Here is an 18,227-nt window from a genome sequence, read left to right as displayed (position 1 = left end):
TAATTGGTTTCAGACCCAAATGCGATAAGTGAATTTCCGGGAAATAGGATTCAATATTAATAAATGGAAGATTTTCGTAAGTAGAGTATAGAAAACCTGTTTGTGACTTTCTAAATACAATCTTTACCATTATTAGAGCCCTGTAGACATGAAATAACAGCCCTGTAGTCACCTTTACACTCCTGTTATTCTTTGTTTACACCACATTGCTCAACTGTAATGCGCCGGTTACGGGATCACTGTAGGGATACAAGAGATGGCCAAGGTTTAACCATTAGCAAGTTATTTAGCCTCCAATTTATTTTATTGTATTCTAAACTTAAGAAAGGGTTTGAATGAAGTGGGGAATGAATTTCACTCTATCATGTCGGACATGCAGTGTGACGGTAATCCAATGTCATGTCTCAATAATGAAACATTACTGATGCCTAGTGGCCGGAATACTACTTACACCTTTGTCTTTCAATATTTTTTAACTAATAATACGCCATAGTCAACCACGAAAGAGTGATCATTTATTAATGAATACACTTTTTTAAAACTACGATAGAGCGAGAGAGCGATAATCGAAACGCAATATTGCGAGGGATGACTGTATACCAGAGGTGTGGACTCGAGTCAAGCCACTTGGACTCAAGTCAGTCTCAAGTCACAATTTTGATGACTGTGTACTCAATTTGACAATATCATCAAAGACTTGCAATCGACTTGGACTATGACATCAGTGATTCGGGACTTCACTCCAACACCAAAGACACCAAAGTTTCCCACATTGAATGCATCTATTAATGTCCAGTCAGATTTAAGAACAAACAACGAAGGTGTGGTATACATCCTGTGAGCGGCAGACTGCATGAGAGTGGCAGTGATTAACCGGTATATATCGAGATGCTACCAAAGATAATTTCATTTGCATTCACAAATTACAAGGTCATGGCATGTTATTTGGTACACTTAGCAGTGCTTATGACTTGTAAGGACTCGAAAATTTCATCCCTATAACTTTGGATTTGACTCAACCTGTCTTGTCTTTACTTGAGACTTGACTCGAGTTTTAGGATTAAAGACTTGAGACTTACTTGAGACTTGCAAAACACTGACTTTCTACCACCTAAACTGTAGTATTAGACACAAAATCACTTGTTTTTCTGTTTTGTCATTTCCTCTTCCCCTTGCAGCCAGAAGGCCTGCCCAGAGAATATACCTATAGTGTCTTCTTCTGTCCCAATGGTAAGGGCAGACATACAGTATATTCATGGATAGTATTTGATGTTTAGGCACTCGGTCTTAATTGTGGGAATACTGAGAAACAAGCATGTTGTCATGTTATCTAGCTATTAATATTATATGTTATGTTAAAATGATTTAGTGCATGCATGAGAAAGAATTTAATTGTAATTTTAATTTGACCTGTAGATTATAAAATCCAGGAAAATACAGTGAGGTAGACCGCAATCCATTCGGGGAGGCTGGCTGACCTCTCACGTGTTTGTTTTATTAAACACAGTTTTTGATATACAACATTTTTGGAAGTACAGGTATAAATAATTATTTCCAGTGCTAATCTGTTTCCATAATAACCGTACAGACAGTGCTTTAACATTTTTAACTGTCACACAAGTGTAAAAATAAGCTAATACCACTAAATACAAAAGAGAATAAACTAATAACTAACCTGCCTGATGGTGTGTAGTAGGTCGGTGAGTCTTGTCACATAAAGACTCAATGTTCTGCAATGTATATTACATTTCGTTGAATTGCTTTAGCGACTGTATATTACATATAAACATATGTTCCATTTCCACCAAAAAAGTCAGAAAAATCATTTGAAGGGGTTAATCCTTTTGATGCTCACTCAGCTGAAGTATCCTGCATGATGGCGCTGCAACTTGGGAAGTGTTGTGCGACTCTAAAATGTGGCTGTTGAAAAACATTATAATTGACCACCTTAGAAAGTACCACAGTCATGTGGTGGACTTTACAAAACCTGAGAATGTTATTAATATCATCAGAGAGAATCCACATCTCAACCCCCAACAAGTACGAGTACCAGTATGTGAAGAAGCCTGCCAAGATGAACCAGTTCCAGGTGGCCGTGAAGACGCACAACGATGCCCATTTCGTCCTCTCCCCCACACCCTATGACAGCGCAGAGATGATTGAGATCGTGCTCGGGGGCAGGCAGAACTCCCGCTCCTGGATCTCCTTGGGCAAGATGGGCGAGGTGCTCGTCAGCGTCCCCACGCCAGGCATCCTCTCCTGGGATGAGTTTCGCAGCTTCTGGATCAGTTGGAAAGGAGGCCTGGTGCAGGTAGATGATTCCACTCAGGACTATAAACCGGGTTGATATTGATAGTCTTGAGAAATGTTTAATGTGTACCCCTCCCCCGTTGAGATGGTAAATAAATATCCTGCTCTAGCAAGACCAACAAATTGGGCTTCAGATTATGAGACACCACAGGAAACCAAGTGAGAAAGGCCAAGCACATCACGGGAGGCCTGGCGCCACATTTACTGGCGGGCCTTCTCGTAAGGTCACGCTTTATGAGCTGATGTCATCCGGGGCCTTTTGCTTTGGTTGCCACTCAATGGCTGGCACGCTGCTCCATTCACCCCACACTGTCCACCAAGGGCAACACAATATATTCCAATCATTATGTGTGGATCTTTTAGTCTTTCTACTTTATTATCCTCAGGTGGGCCATGGTTTATATCAGTCCAATGCGTCAGTAATCCTTCAGTGGTCCGGCACAACCCCTTCACAGGTTTGACTTTTTTTTTTTTTAATGATTACCACCTGTGGACATTTTTCCTTAAGATAATTAAATAAAATGTGTTTTTTCTTCAACAAGATTCGACACATAGGCTTCTCCACAGGCTGGGGCTCGGTTGGAGAGTTTAAAATCTGGCGAAAGGAAGACTCGGATGAGAACCACAATGAAGCTTTCACTCTGGGGGTCCCACACAACATGGTGCCTGGATCTGAGAGAGCCTCTGCATTCATGATTGGTAAGGAGAAGTCTTCCAGTATCTCACAAAAGCAACCATTTTGTTATAGCCCTTCAAGGGACAACACAAGAGAAATGAAACTAGAATATTCTTTTAGACTAGCCAGTGTACAGCTTGTATAGCAGTATAGATTTACTAGCTACTAAGTACATTTTGGTTTCCCTCAATGAACCACAGTTTCTTAAGGCAGGCAGGCCTTATGCAGCCCCAAACCATGACGCTACCACCACCATGCTTGACTGTGGGCAGGACAGTTAACTTGCTACTCACTTGTGTGGCCAGCTATTTAGACAATAATGTGCTGTGTGTTTAGCCATCTTCAGTGGATAGTAAATCTATACTGCTATACAAGCTGTACACTGACTACTCTAAAGTATATCCAAGTTTGATTCCTATAGTATTGTATCTTGAGAAGATATACTATATTAAAAATGATTGCTGAAATGTGAGGAGTGATATATTGTATCCCAATCCTTAAATCAACTGAATGATTGTGTCCTCCTTGTTTTAGGGGATGTCATGGGGCCGACACTGAATAATCTGGACAAGCTGCTGCGACTGCCGTTTGGGTGTGGGGAGCAGAACATGATCCACTTTGCACCCAACGTCTTTGTGCTCAAGTACCTGCAGAAGACCCGACAGCTCAGCCTGGAGGTTGAGAATGAGGCCATAGATTACCTGTTACAAGGTAGTAATCTCTTTACTCACTTGACCTTAGGTCTTTTGTTGCATCATTTCTGTGAAAATCTAAATGTAAGAATTAGCCAAGGGTACTACAGATGCCTCCTGCCTGTCCGTGAGGATTTCCCGCTGACCTCCTACCAGTTAGGTGTAGCAGCTGTTAAAACTTGAGGAAATGGGCACATCAGTTCTCAGAAAGCGCCTGTCAACAACTCAAATCCCTCGTTGGCCCACTGTGCAAAAAGAGCAGAAGGAAGGAATTCTGTCTATCTGGAAACTACAGTAGTGGAACTTTGACCTTGTTGCGAATGAACACTCTGGATTATGCACTGGAGTATGTTGTAACCTACAGCACACCTGACCATTCCTCCTCCAACTTCTCTGTTCCTGTCTCCATTGATCCATCCATCCATCCATTTTCCTCCGTTTCTCCTGGTCCGGGTTGCGGGGGCAGCAGTCTCAGTAGTGAGACATAATCCCTCCAGCGTGTCCTAGGTCTGCCCCGGGTCCTTTTGATGACTTTATAAAAAAAGTTCAAGGCTCAAAAACCTGTCTCTCACTTTGCCGCACTTGAGACTAATAGCATGTAAAAGCAGAGCGAGAAATACAGTAGATCACCCTTGTTTTGGACTGTTTTGATGAAGTGGTTGCAGGTAATTTCTAACAAACTCACATAAGCTTAAACTTTTAAGCAGCACATAATTTAGAAAGTACAATCTAACCTCCAAAGTTGAACACAGTCTGTTAACTTAACCATGTTCTTCTAATTTCATAACACATAAAATGATCTGGTCAGGGTCTCTAGCTATGCTGAAATCCTCAGCTAATACAAAAAGTACAAAAGAACAAAATGTGAAATAAATTGCCCCGTTTAAGAGGACATTTTTAAATGTCAGCAGCAACAAAAAAATACTTTACTGTGAACAGTATTATTTTTTGGGGGGTAAACATTTTTAAAAGACATAAGCATGTCCTTATTCCTTTCAAGATTATGTGCCAGGAACACCAACCTGTCAATTGTATCAGGCTTAGCAACTGTCTCTCTGACTTCCTTGTACACTTGATTGTGACTGTGAAGCTCGGTGGACATCACGAGTCCATTGTTTTTAGCAGGTTTTAAAATCTGCTTTTTTTCCAGCGTTGCAGCGGGGATCATATCTTTAGTAATGTGATAGGACACCGCTTTAGTAATAGCACACCACTTGGCACTTTTCCTTTCATGAGGAACACAATAGGAAAAAGAAGCAAGCAATGAGCTTTGTGTTGTGGCAGGAGCTTTGTGAAGTTCTTTCAGCCCGCAGCTTCACACACTCGTACTGGAGTCAGTGCCGAGTTTTAAGGTGGTGAAAAAGATTGTTGTGCTTCCGCACTTGACAGTCACTTTTTCGAGGTACCTCCAAATTACTGAACCACTGCTTTTTCTTTTCTGACCCATTCCTCCACCGCAGACGTTGTCGCTTCCTTCATGTTTCTTGATGACTGACCAGGGCTTCTGCTCCGCCCCTCCCCTTTCCTCCTGCTTGCATGGAGCGAGGCGGGGCAGGTGCCCCGCTGTGGCGCTCACACACAGTGCAGAGTGATGAGTGAGGCCTCCACATCAAGAGTTACAGCGCAAATCCAGTCTATATCGATGAACATTATGCTTGTTTTTGATATTGTGCTTAAAAGAAGTATAGTTATATTAATAATATCTTGGACTTTGAATATTTCACGTAACTTCCTGTGTAAAGTGTTGCAAAGAAGCTAAAGAAAAAGCAAAACACAAGGCAAAGGTCTTGATCCCATACTATATAGTATGGGCTCTAAACTTTCATCATTAATTCTGAAGTCTTATATGACAAACTTGTCAAATTTTGAATTGTGTTACATTGGAGACGTTCAAGTTTCTACTGCAGTAGCATTTGCTCAATAAACTTTATCACATGAATTTACTGTAATATTTCCTCTTTACTCTTATCCAGGTTACCAGAGACAATTGACCTACAAACGTCAGGATGGATCCTACAGCGCTTTTGGAGAAAGGGACTCCTCTGGCAGCATGTGGTAAGTTGCTGAAGGAACATTTAGCAGACAATCTGTGCTTAGCTGAGGCCACATTCTTCTTCTTTAACTGGGACACACACAATATAAGTTTCATCAGCTTCTCAGCACACAAACAGTGTTGAGCTCTCAGTGTGGTGTTTACACTCAGTGGGGTCAGGCACACAGAGAACCATCTCATAATATTTATACAAATGACATCAATGTTCTTGTTCTCAATGGGGGGTGCATCGATGGCGCATACCTCCAGAGGATTTATGAGGCAAGGTGGGTATCATGATATATACTAGAGCCCATGTTGTAAAACAGCGGGCTACATAAACCACCGAGAATCATAAACAAACTGCATAATTGGTTCCTGGAGGTAGGCACAGCTGTCAAGATTTATTTGCACCTACGCGGTATCTCTGACACACAGCGGACCCATGCTGCTCCGGCCTCCTCTTGGAGACAAGAGTTTTAAGCTGTCTGGAGCCACTTCACCAAATGCCACTTTCCTGGCCCACAGTATAGATGAATGACTCATCACCAGGATATAGCTTCCATGGAAAGTTTGACCTCTTCCCCTGTTGACTGAGAGGATGTGAGGATGTTACAAGCTGTTTTTTTTCTTGACTCCCAAGGCAACCAGTGTCGGTTGTGGGCATAACACAGATGGTGCACCTACAGGTAACCTTTTACCATGCCCTATGAATCCATCAACATGAGCCCTGCATACACGAAGTTGAAGTTGTTATCCAGCAGGAGAAATGTGTGTTTTTACTGCCTGTTTGGAAGCACGTGCAACACAGCACTAATATTCTACAGCTGGTGAACATGGAACTGTGTGGTACAAATCAATATGAAAATAAAAAGAATGTGGAAGAATATACACAAGAATAAAGTTATTATTCTTATATTTTGGGGAAATAGTCATATTTTTTGAAAAAAGGTTTGTATTTTCAAGACATTGTGATATTAGAAATTATTACGTAAAATAAAAATGTTACTTTTTTGTATGGAAATTTTCCCCTAATATACACAACTTTTTTTTCCTGAAAATTATACAACTTAAAAAAAAATAATAATAATAATAATAATGCTGTTTTTTCTAAAAATGAAAAACAAAACTTTTTTCTGCTAAATATCCTACTTTTTCTTGAAAATATTATTTTTTTTATTATTATTATCTTATTATTTTTCTTAAATTATAAATATAGTCTAATAGACTATTTTTTTTAAAGCATACAACTTTTCAAAAGCATGCATTTTTTCTTAAAAATATGCAACTTTGTCTAAAAAGATAGCAGCTTTTATGTCAGAAATATACCACTTACTGTAAATACACTGGGTTCTCTACTTACAAACATCCGACTTGCGAACATTCTGAGATGCGAACGTAAGCTGACTGGTCTATATTTTCATGTATTTTGTCGAAAATTGCGATATTTTGTCATTTGAATTTGTTCGAAAATGGCGCTCAACAGTGCTACAGTATCATCTACGAGGAGAAGAAAAGGAAGACCATACAAACTTCCATTGAAAGCTTCTTCAAACGTAGATCTGCTACTCCTGCACCGTCGTCACCAAGTGACTCGCTACCAATGTCTACACCTTCGTCTGGACCTTCGTCGTCAATTCCTTCCACCTCAGTAGTTTCCCCTGAACTACCTCTTTTAGAAGAGTCCAACGACGACGACGATTTGTCCTTTTTTCAATAACTCCTCCTCCTCCTCCACCAGTACCACCAACTACGTATGCTCGGCCACTCCTCTTTAAAGGTAAATAACATTTATCATTACGTATTATTATATCATTATTATTATTATTGTTTTTTTCATTAATTATCCTCGTTTAATATTAATACTACATCCAAACTTATATTTACATACATACGCATATACGTATGTATATGTATTCACGTACATGTAGTACCTATATAATTGGTAAATTACCTTTTGTTCAACTTACGAACAAATCGACTCGCGAACGGTCGTCTGGAACCAATTGTGTTCGTAAGTTCGGAACCTAGTGTATACAACTGTATTCTAGTAAGATTAAAAACATTCTTGAAAATTCATAACATTTTTTTCAAAATTATACTACTTTAAAAAAAAACACAACTGCTGTCTCAAAATATACAACTGTTTTCATTAAAATATACAGTGCAGCTTTATTTTATTAAGATAACTTTTTTTCTCTAAAATATATTTCCGATTCACAAAAATATACAGCTTTAGTACTGGAAATTAAACACTTGCTTCTTGTTGTCCCTAATACTCCTTTATATGGTGGAAGCTGACCTCTAATTGTCAGCTAAATTATCATCTAAATGTGGAAGTGGAGATATGAATGAATATTGTATAACCTGATCCACTAGCTGTTGTTAATACAAATATGTTTTTATAACACGGTTTAAGTGGTGGACCTCTTTTTACTGCAAGGAAAAGTAGCTTTTCCCAGGTCCAGATCATAACATTCCATCACTGAAGCACTTCAATCTGGATTCTTATCTCGGACAACTCCCATGTATTTGTCTTCAAAAACCCTTCATATGTGTGCAATTGGCTATGGACGACCCAGGGAGGGGATTTGGATGCAAAAAGTGAGAAAACAGGCGAACTATGAGCGGATTACTTCGTAGCCAAAACACAGAGAGCAATCATATTTACGCTTTCTAGAACCACACCTGAGGGCAAAAGAGTAGAAACCTGTGACATCTTTAATAAGTAAAAACCTTGACAAATTTGTGGCTTTATCCCTTCTTCCAGTACAGCTTTCAATCGGAGAATTTTATGATTTATTATTTGAATTTATGAAAGCATTATGAGAGGCCTTTTCTTGGATGCTGAGCCTACTTACAATATGAGTTAACCTGTGTTTGTTTATGCCTGCATTTCTGTCTTTGTGTCTTGTTATGACCACCAGTGTGCCACATCCTACTAGTCACATGTCGGTAGGAGTGCCGTTATCAGTTGTTGTGCGATGTTGACAAAGTCTTGCAGCCTTCAACAACCTAGTGGGAACTCTGCTCAATAAAAATGTGAAGTTTTTTTATGATTCAGAGCACAGAACCAGATTTATTGATGTACTATTTCCGCTAAGTTGCTTAAGATTCTGCTGGGAGCCTTGTTTAATTTTGATGGACTTTTGTCACTCCCTGCTTTAGAGTAATTTTTTTCCTTTTTCATGAAGTCCAAGTGGACATGTCTTTCTGAAGAAACCACCCCTCCATGCTTTCTGTTGACAGATTCAAAGAGTGTGACTAGTTGGACTAACTTGGCCGGAAAAAAAGTGTTTGCCTTCAAGCCCTTGGAGCTTGACAGTTCAGCATTTTTGCAGAATTTGCCAGCACATGTTTTTAAAGGATCTTTGATACATCTCCTCTCCTTCCCGACCCCTTTTCACCTCCCTCACCTCATCACCCTCCTCCCAACCTCCCTCCCGCTCTCCATCTGCACTTTCTCCAGGTTGACAGCGTTTGTGCTGAAGTCCTTCGCTCAATCTCGGGGTTTCATCTTCATTGACCCAGAGGAGCTCCGCGCAGCCAAATCCTGGCTCATCAAGCATCAGCGAAATGATGGCTCCTTCCCAGCCATGGGGCGGATCCTCAACAAAGACCTGCAGGTAGATGGATGACTGCTTGTAAAAGGTTCATTGAGTTCGTGCAATTACAAGCACGAAGAAACGAGAAAGGCACATTTTTAAGTCTTAGCTATGATATCATTTCACTTCTGATTATGTCATCAGCTATAAGTCAAGCTCGGGTTCTATGTAACAGAACTGACAATTTGGAATTTTGCAAAAGTTGAAAGGTCAAGGTCAAAGAAAACATGTAAGCAGCGTGCATTATGGAAGGTGCCGTCTTTGTTGGTGGAAACTGGTAGGAAAACTCAGGACACTTTAGCTGAAGCTCTTTTAATTTTGACAGTTATTTCTTGTACTGTTATCTTTTGCATCTTTTAGTTTTTAAAACTATTAACTTGCAAGCATGAAGTAGAACATATACTGTAAAGAATATGTTTCCTTATCAATCATCTAAAAACAACAGCTACAGTACAGTAGATCACAAAAGTGAGTACACCCCTCAGCCATTTGTATCACAGTATATCTTCTCAAGAGACAATACTGTAGAAACGAAACTTCATCATACTATACCTGTATATCATACTACTATGTAGTATACAGTATATAATAGTCTGTGTACAGCTTGTATGGCAGCATAGATTTATTATCTCAACACACAGTCATTATTGTCTATATAGCTGGCAACACAAGTGAGTACCAAGATAATTGTGTCTTGCATGGTGTTTGCTGGCAGAGTAATGTCTGGGGCTGCATGAGTGCTGTCGGCATTGGGCAACTGTGATTCTGTGAAAACATGTACCATACCAACATGTACTGGGACATTGTGAAGCAGAGCATTGTCCATTCACTGGGCAAACAGAGCAGCATGGCAGTCCAACATGACAATGTTGCTTTTAAGTAACAGTTCTCAGGCAGCACCGTGAGGTAGAGGTGTGTTGCAGAAGTTCGGTTCTCAGAACTGCCATCTGCCAGTGCATATTTGTTAACAGTTTAATGGGATTGCTGTCATTTGAATGCATTGAATAATGCCAAGTTGACAAAAAAAAAGGAGCTGCATGCCCACCTCCGTTCTAGTTTGTGTCTCATTGAATTTTGGGTTTTGCTCTCAGATGGCTGGAAAATATTCCTGCAACTGTGTGTTCATTTAAATTAAAGAATGAAATGTTTTCCTCCGTTCACAGGGTGGGATCCATGGGAAGATCTCCTTGACGGCTTATGTGGTGGCGGCACTCTTGGAAACAGGGATAACAACAGATGTAAGTAATCTAATGAAGCAATGTGTTTCTACAGTTGTGTCTGTTCCATTACAGGAACAAACCACTTTCCCTGTTTACTACATGGAATGAAGTGGTGATTTTATAGGTTTCATTTCATTTCATGGAGTTTTTTGTGCTGCCCTGCCAGCTGTGGAAGCATATTACAGGACTCCTGATAGCTGCAGGGAAGGATGTGGATCTGGCAGTCCATCCACTAATATTTGTTATGCGTAATGCGGAGCCGCAAATGTGATCACCATTTTTCACGGCATCAAAACATTTTCGGCTGAGTTGCAGAGACATTTAGGTGTCCTGAAGATTACACGTAAAAGTTACATTCCTTCTGCAATCATTTCTGCATTTTTCTTGATATGCCTTTAGTCTTACATGGTGCAGACAACACAAGTAATGTGAACACTAGCTAAATCACAGGGAAATGGGATGTCATGCTTAACAAGCTGCATTAAGACTGTCACATGATAGCAATTGCAGAATTCAGGAGCATCTGTATGTCCTGACCTCCCCTTTGTCCTTGTACAACTGAAAAAAACTGCCCCAAAAACGCTTTACATCAAAGCAAACGCCAAAAGCTCCAGCCCCCTTCCAATTTCACTTAATGAAAAGACGACTGGTGCATTTTGCAGTGAGCTGCTCTGGGGGCCTGTCATGTCTTAGATTAGAGTGAAGGTCACATCTGCGTAAGATGAAAGTCTACTTTTAACTTTCAATTGCTGCACCCAAGCAGAAGATGTGAGTGTGTAGGTAGACAAATGTAAAGCTGACACACCCAGGTCTGTTATATACCTACAATTATATCGATTGCTATGCCTAAATCTTGGCGTGCTTCATATATGTTGTCTTTGTCTGGTTCAGGAAGAGAAGGTGGCAGTGGCCAGAGCCAAGGATTTCCTGGAGACTAACACCTACTCTGCTGATGACCCTTACACTACAGCCCTGTCCGCCTATGCCTTGGCTCTACTGCGCAGCGCCTATGCACCCCATGCCCTGCGCCGCCTCAACCACATGGCCATTACACAAGGTACCATCACTTTGCCAACGTGACATAAACTTGTTCTGACAATAACTGGAAATTGCACTATTGTTCCAATGCATTCTGACATAATGCAAACATAGCTGACATGCTGTGCTGAAATTGCACTATTATTTTAGGGTTAGACGTTTTGGCATGTAGCAATGTGTTTTATTCTTAAATATTAGATGATTGATTACATTTTAAATCTTTTTTAAAATGTTCCAATAATTAATTTAAGTGTGAAATATAATTTGAAATAGTTATCTTGAGCATATGTAAATCCCTGATTGTTGCGATCATGACCAAAATGTATTAAACAACTGAAAATCAGAGTGAGAAAATGTTATTTCTGCAGGTTTTGATACCACTTTGTGTGGTCCCAAACGATAACAGCACAAATATTCTATTAGTTGCAGCAAGATGCAAATGATTGACCCTTCGGCCTCTCCGCATGTTTAGATGGACTCACCCACTGGAGCCTGACAGGTAGCACAATGACAGAGGAAGACACTTTCATGGGCTTCAGCGATGGCCTCTCCCAGTCAGGTACACCAACAACCACAGAGTTGTTTCTAATCATATCTACACAGAGAGTCCTTTTAATTGGTGAGTGTTTGTTCTCAGTGGTTTCAGCGGAGGTGGAGATGACAGCTTATGGGCTTCTCACTTACACCCTCCTCGGGGATGTGGCTTCAGCCCTGCCTGTGGTCAAATGGCTCTCCCAGCAGCGGAACGCCCTTGGCGGCTTCTCTTCTACACAGGTAGTCCTCGAACCTGTTTTCACTAGGATAAAATAGAATAGAATATGTCTTTATTAGTCCCACAGTTGGGCAATTCCAGTTTCACAGCAGCAAGTGGGGAGTAGCAGCACTCAATAAAAAGTGCATTAAAAAATTATAAAAATAAAAATATTGAAAAAAGTATAGTACAGTAGAAACTCTGAAGTCAAATGCCCATAAGTTGGTTAACTTCTTTTTACACTTGTATGACAAGAATGCTAAAACCGCTGTGAATTTGCTGCAGACACAAAGGGTAGACATCATAACACCTTTCATTAACTGTAACGGTGAAGTTACATGTTATTATTCTTAATTGTCAAGCAATTTTAAAAAGAAGTTGACCACTGTAAAATAAAAGTACTCACCAATACATACTTGTTGATAGTACTTTGGATGCTCACTGATCTGATGTCTCATGAGATGTTCTTTTTATGCATTAAGGTGAGTTTAGTTTGACCTGTGAGGCATACAGTATGTTTGTGCATCCATGCTGAGTATGTACTGTAGCTAGTGTGTATGTTTAATATACAGTAAGATTGATCTAACCCTTAGGTTCCCAAAGTGGGTTACACCAGTTGTAATATTGGGTACGTGAATAAAAATTAAAAACAATTAGTGGCTAACACTCTCAATTACGATTGAGCCTGAACGCCTTACGGCGCAGTGGAGAAAGCAGCAGGAAGGTGACAACACATGATGTTGTTCATTGCTCTGTGTGCATCATATGAACAAATAATTCAGTTTGATGCATTAATAGTGTTTAATCTCAAAGATTTGATTCACATTGGTGTTCCAATCCCCACACGGTGCAGCGGTTACAACCTGTCACTGTGAGTGGGGCTTTTATGTATTTATGTACTTCAGATACTGCCGTGTCGTGATTGTTAAACTTTCCCCTTCAATTTGGTAATAAATTATTATGCAGATTTAAACCATAGCCATCGTCAGTGGACAAAAAAATGATGCTCAAATTCAAGCCATTCAAAGAAAAGAATGACAACATCAGACTGGAATAAAAGATATGTAGGATGATTACTTACTGTCTATTTATCAGTGCTCATGTGAAACCTTTAACAAATGTAACCATGCAAAATACACATTTTGATCCAGAATTACTTTAAAATTAATTAACCAATAAACTATGTTCAATATTTGTAAAAAAAAATATGCTGGATGATTACTTATCTATTTACTAGTAGTCATGTGAAACGTTACCCAAAATGTGACTATGCAAAATACACAATTTTGACCTGAAATTACTATAAATTAATACCAATTAATTGTGTTCAATATTACAAGTTAATTACTATCAAAAGATGTGTTTTTTTTAAGTGTGCAGGCTTCAGGCTTCAGGACAAATGCCTGAAGGGGTACGCCACTGTAAAAAGTTTGTGAACCACTGATCTAACCTATAAGCCTTAAACCCTTGTGCTAGGACACGTGTGTTGCCCTGCAAGCGTTGTCCGAGTACGCTATCCTATCCTACGTTGGGGGCGTCAACCTCACCATCTCATTGGCCTCTACAAACCTGGACTTTCAGGAGACCTTTGAACTCAACAAGGACAACCAGAAACTCCTTCAGCATGCAAAGGTAAGGTGCCCCTCGTGGCAGTATGCTGCACTACATCCTCAGATCTCCTCTCTCACTCCTTTAGTCACTTACCTTTCTCTCTATTTTTTGGGTCAGATTCCCAGCATTCCCACGGGGCTTTTTGTGAGCGCCAAAGGAGAAGGCTGCTGCCTCATGCAGGTAATGAGGTGTGACACTCACAAGTGCACAAACACAGTTGGAGCATTGCGAAAAAGGAAAAAAAAAAAGTCCACGCTTACCTCATCGACACACAGGAAGAATGAGTTGGCAGCGGAGAGCTTGTTGTTGCTGTTTAATGCACAAATGACTGACTGTAAATTGGAGTGATCTGGTAGAGTTTAGGGTGATGTTCTCATTTTTTAATGTACCGAATATTCCTGCGCTCCCCAGGACAGGATGCTGATTACTTCCTGTCTTGTCATGGATAAACAAAAACCTCTTTCACGAGGAGTCATTTTTCTTCTCTGCTTTATAATAATCTTTCCTCGCCTCTTTTCACCGGAGTTTAAGTGGTTGTTGTGTATGGTAACATGATGCAAAATCAAATATGCTTATTGTTTGTACATGTGCAGCCGATAATGCCTTCCAACTTGTTCCCCTGGAACATATTACTTTCTACAGACCTCTGTAGTTTCTGTTTTCCGCTGCCATCAACACAAAGCTTTGGGCAACAGCACCTGGTTTCTAATGGCATATCAAAGCATGGAAATCAATGCCTGTGTGTGTGTTTATAAACAATTTGTGTGTGATGAGTGTGCGTCCTATGAGTCAGGATTTTCTGTTATCTGTTATACTGGGACACTTGGCTTTGGTGTGTTAAAAACTTATGATGTTGTTTTCCCTTTTACACCTACTGCATATTAGCTTTCACACTCACACATGTACAATAGAGTAGAGTATGAAAATTTAACCACTGTACAATACACCTAAAATTAATCAATCTTTGAAAAGACAGAAATGTCACCTAGTGGTGTAGTAGAGGTATTGCTGGAATTAATTAAGCCTTGGCAGGCAGCATAAGAACACATCATATCCTTTAGGGCTGTTTCATCAGTAGGTGCTATTTAAGAAAGTGATAAGTTTGGTTGCCAAATTAAAAAATACACCTTTTCATTGTCGTTTTTTGGCATTTTTATGTTAATATGTTATGTTAGCATCTGCTTCCTAAACATTATTTGTGTACATAGATATTAGATTAATTGTGCTGAGCAACCTGATCCTATTGCAATAACCTCAATGTTCCTGTTCTATGGTTATCATCACACTTTTGCTCAATGCCATCACTGGTGCCCTTATGTGGTAGTGTCACATAAAAACACAATAAAGCCACTTGTTCAGTCATTACTTTAGATCAGAGGTCACCAACACAGTGCCCGCGGGCAACAGGTAGCCCCCCACGACCACATGAGGTGCCCGCAAGCCTGCTTTTCATTCAGGTTTTCAGTTAATAATGTGAGAACACTACTTATGAAACATAAAATGTGAGTTGTGGATACCAGCATTTTGTGAATGCTTTGGTAAAACAAGCATATTTGATTTGTTTGGGTTTAAAAAAGGTATGAAAATTATTTCTACAAAAATGAGTAGCTTGTGGCCATTTTCATTTTCAAAAAGTAGCTCTCACAAGAAAAAACGTTGGTGACCCCTGCTTTAGATGCTCACTGTTTGTCTTTTTATTTCTTTTCAGGAAACTTTGTACTACTTTTGCTGTGTTTCAGTTTGGAGGCTCAACTCCCTTTGTGTATTTTGTGCTGAAACTCTTCTCTCCTTTGTGAAGATTGATGTTTCCTACAATGTACCCGACCCAGTATCGAAGCCAGCTTTCCAGCTCAAGGTGGACCTCAAAGAGCCTCTCCAGGGACGCCACCTTCAGCCACCTCCCCCCACTTCCTCCCGTTATCCCACCTCGCGCTCCCGGAGCCGCGCTGACAACCGCTCTGAGCTCAACCGCAAGCGTCGAGCGCCTATAGACGACGACGACCCCGCCGCTCACCAGGACAAAATGGACTTTCACATCTCCTTAGAAGTGTGCGCCAGGTTAGAATGCAACTTTGGCTGCACACATCTTTTCCAATCCTATGCTGACCTCACCTCTCTGCCCAGGTGGCTTCATTCAGGCTCCTCCAACATGGCTGTCATTGAGGTCCCCATGATCTCCGGTTTCAGAGCAGATGTTGAAAGTCTCGAGAGGGTTCGTAGAATCACACAAATTCACATCATCTTTATAGATTGTGCTGAATATGACTTGCTGTTAGTTGTAGTGACTCACAGATAGACACCACTTAAGTACATCAGGTAGGAAAAGGAAGATGCGTCCACATCTGGAAGCCATTTGACAAGCGTGTTCTGCTTTTTTTGGTAACCGCAGGCTTACACGTGCATACCTAGCTGGAAGGGGCCATGCATTTAAAGGGTTTACTTTATGCAGTAGTAATTTAACTGCCACAGAGTAGTCTATGTTTACACTTGGTACTCTTTGCCTTGTGTTCACACTGGCTGTGTAGTCAAAATTAATGTGTCATTGTATTCTGGATAAAAATTCACAAAATTTGCAGACACAGTATATGCTTTTTGTTTGGAATTTTGATCATAATAAAAAAAAAACCTCACTTGCTTTTTGTTGGACACCGATGATATTATGCATTTGACGATATATGCCTACCCTGATTGGACAGCATTTGTGACATATGTGGTGAAACTCATATTTAAAAAAATAACACGTTAACAATGGTAACTCATTTCTTTCATTAATTACATTAAAATTTTTTTGCTTAATTTACGCAAACTCATCATGGCAAGTCACGCCTCTCTGTTATGACAACAGATGGCGGCACAGTGTAGCTCTCCACAGAGTCTGACACTCTTTTATACCATTATTCTGACCTCAGCACATCAACAGCGGTGCAATTCCAACACCATATAAGTATCGCCAACTCACATGTGTGTATGTCTATGTGTGTGTGCATGCACTGTATACAGTATATACGTGTGTGTGTGTGTGTGTGTGTGTGTGTCACCTGCTCAAATGTCACAAAAAAGTGTTTTTGCGCCTTAAAGGTTTGAGGGATTTTCTCTTATTTTAAGTCTGACATCCAAACTGTATTAAAAAAATTACACTTTATATTACACTTTATATTACTGAGTTTAATTTAACAATATGTTTATTATTGTGGTTGTAGTTTACATTATAGAACTGCAGAACTGCACTGCATCATACTGAGAGCTGTTCCTAATATTTGGATTGATTCATTTAGCTACATGAGAGGGTCTAATTAATTCCTCTCTTACTTACAGCTCTTACTTTTATAGGAGCTTGCAGGTGTACCTAAAGAAGTGTTAATGTCCAGTGAGTGTGTCTGGGTCAATGTGACTAGCACTGCTGATATACTGTATATACTTCATTGCTGTACAGCTTCAGTCTACAGGCTTCCACCTAAAAGAGGCCTTTCTGACTAGCTGGGATGTTACACACACACACACACACACACACACACACACATATATGCACACACACATCCATGCCTATGCATACTAGTGCATTTGTGTCAATGCACATCGACCTGACATATAGTGGCTAATAAGCTCAGTTTACACCCCTGCTGCCCTCCCTCTGAGTTTTATTGCTGCCTGCCCGGCTGCCACTTACTTGCATTCCTCAATTTATGGTGGCAAGCATGGCCTCCTCACTCACGTCTAGCTTATCTTTATTGATGCTCAATGATTAGTTTGGTTCCGAGCAACCAGTATTGTTGTTTTAAAACCCAGACACATCATGCATTTTTTCTGTTGTCATATAGACAAGAAATACTTGTCATAACATAAACCAGTTGTATATAGTGTGTATGCGTGTGTGTGTGTGTGTGTGTGTGTGTGTCTTGGTGGTGGCGCCAGCTCAGGCTGAGCACCTCATAAACCCCCACTGTCCGAAGGCTGCTGCCCACCTTTTGATTAACTGAAAAATCACCCTGTGGGGGTAAAATAGCTCTGCAAGCTGACTTTGCTCTCACTCAGATGTGCAATAAACAAGTACAGTACATATTGTCATGGATACCTATCCCTGTTGTGTGCACATCGCTCACAGCATTCCAGGTAGTAGGTAGAAAGCGGGTGATGTATTTATGTATTTCTACATAGTCTTCATTGGTGTCCATTTTATTGTGTGCATATGGCTCACATTCCAGTGGTGGCCCACCAGGCAGATATAAATGCACGTGATCACTGTACAACATTATGGGCATGTAAAAGGGTTTACAAAGAAGAACGTTACCTCT

At 40.2% G+C, this 18,227-nt stretch overlaps 1 protein-coding gene across 1 annotated transcript in view; it reads left to right on the top strand.

Annotated features, from left to right (window-relative positions):
* Window positions 1-18,227, top strand: part of cpamd8 (C3 and PZP like alpha-2-macroglobulin domain containing 8) — a 54,514-nt gene that overhangs the window by 25,964 nt on the left and 10,323 nt on the right. Inside the window, exons 23-37 of the mRNA XM_054790471.1 lie at window positions 1,179-1,230; window positions 2,013-2,311; window positions 2,697-2,765; window positions 2,853-3,009; window positions 3,521-3,697; window positions 5,652-5,733; window positions 9,180-9,336; window positions 10,479-10,553; window positions 11,427-11,592; window positions 12,046-12,132; window positions 12,211-12,347; window positions 13,801-13,956; window positions 14,053-14,115; window positions 15,734-15,993; window positions 16,060-16,147. Coding sequence (XP_054646446.1) covers window positions 1,179-1,230; window positions 2,013-2,311; window positions 2,697-2,765; window positions 2,853-3,009; window positions 3,521-3,697; window positions 5,652-5,733; window positions 9,180-9,336; window positions 10,479-10,553; window positions 11,427-11,592; window positions 12,046-12,132; window positions 12,211-12,347; window positions 13,801-13,956; window positions 14,053-14,115; window positions 15,734-15,993; window positions 16,060-16,147 — 2,025 coding nt within the window. The remainder of the gene's footprint in view (window positions 1-1,178; window positions 1,231-2,012; window positions 2,312-2,696; window positions 2,766-2,852; window positions 3,010-3,520; window positions 3,698-5,651; window positions 5,734-9,179; window positions 9,337-10,478; window positions 10,554-11,426; window positions 11,593-12,045; window positions 12,133-12,210; window positions 12,348-13,800; window positions 13,957-14,052; window positions 14,116-15,733; window positions 15,994-16,059; window positions 16,148-18,227) is intronic.

Source organism: Dunckerocampus dactyliophorus, chromosome 10 (assembly GCF_027744805.1).
Source record: "Dunckerocampus dactyliophorus isolate RoL2022-P2 chromosome 10, RoL_Ddac_1.1, whole genome shotgun sequence".
NCBI classification, from domain to species: Eukaryota; Metazoa; Chordata; class Actinopteri; order Syngnathiformes; family Syngnathidae; genus Dunckerocampus; species Dunckerocampus dactyliophorus.
This window is presented reverse-complemented; position numbering and strand designations above follow the sequence as displayed.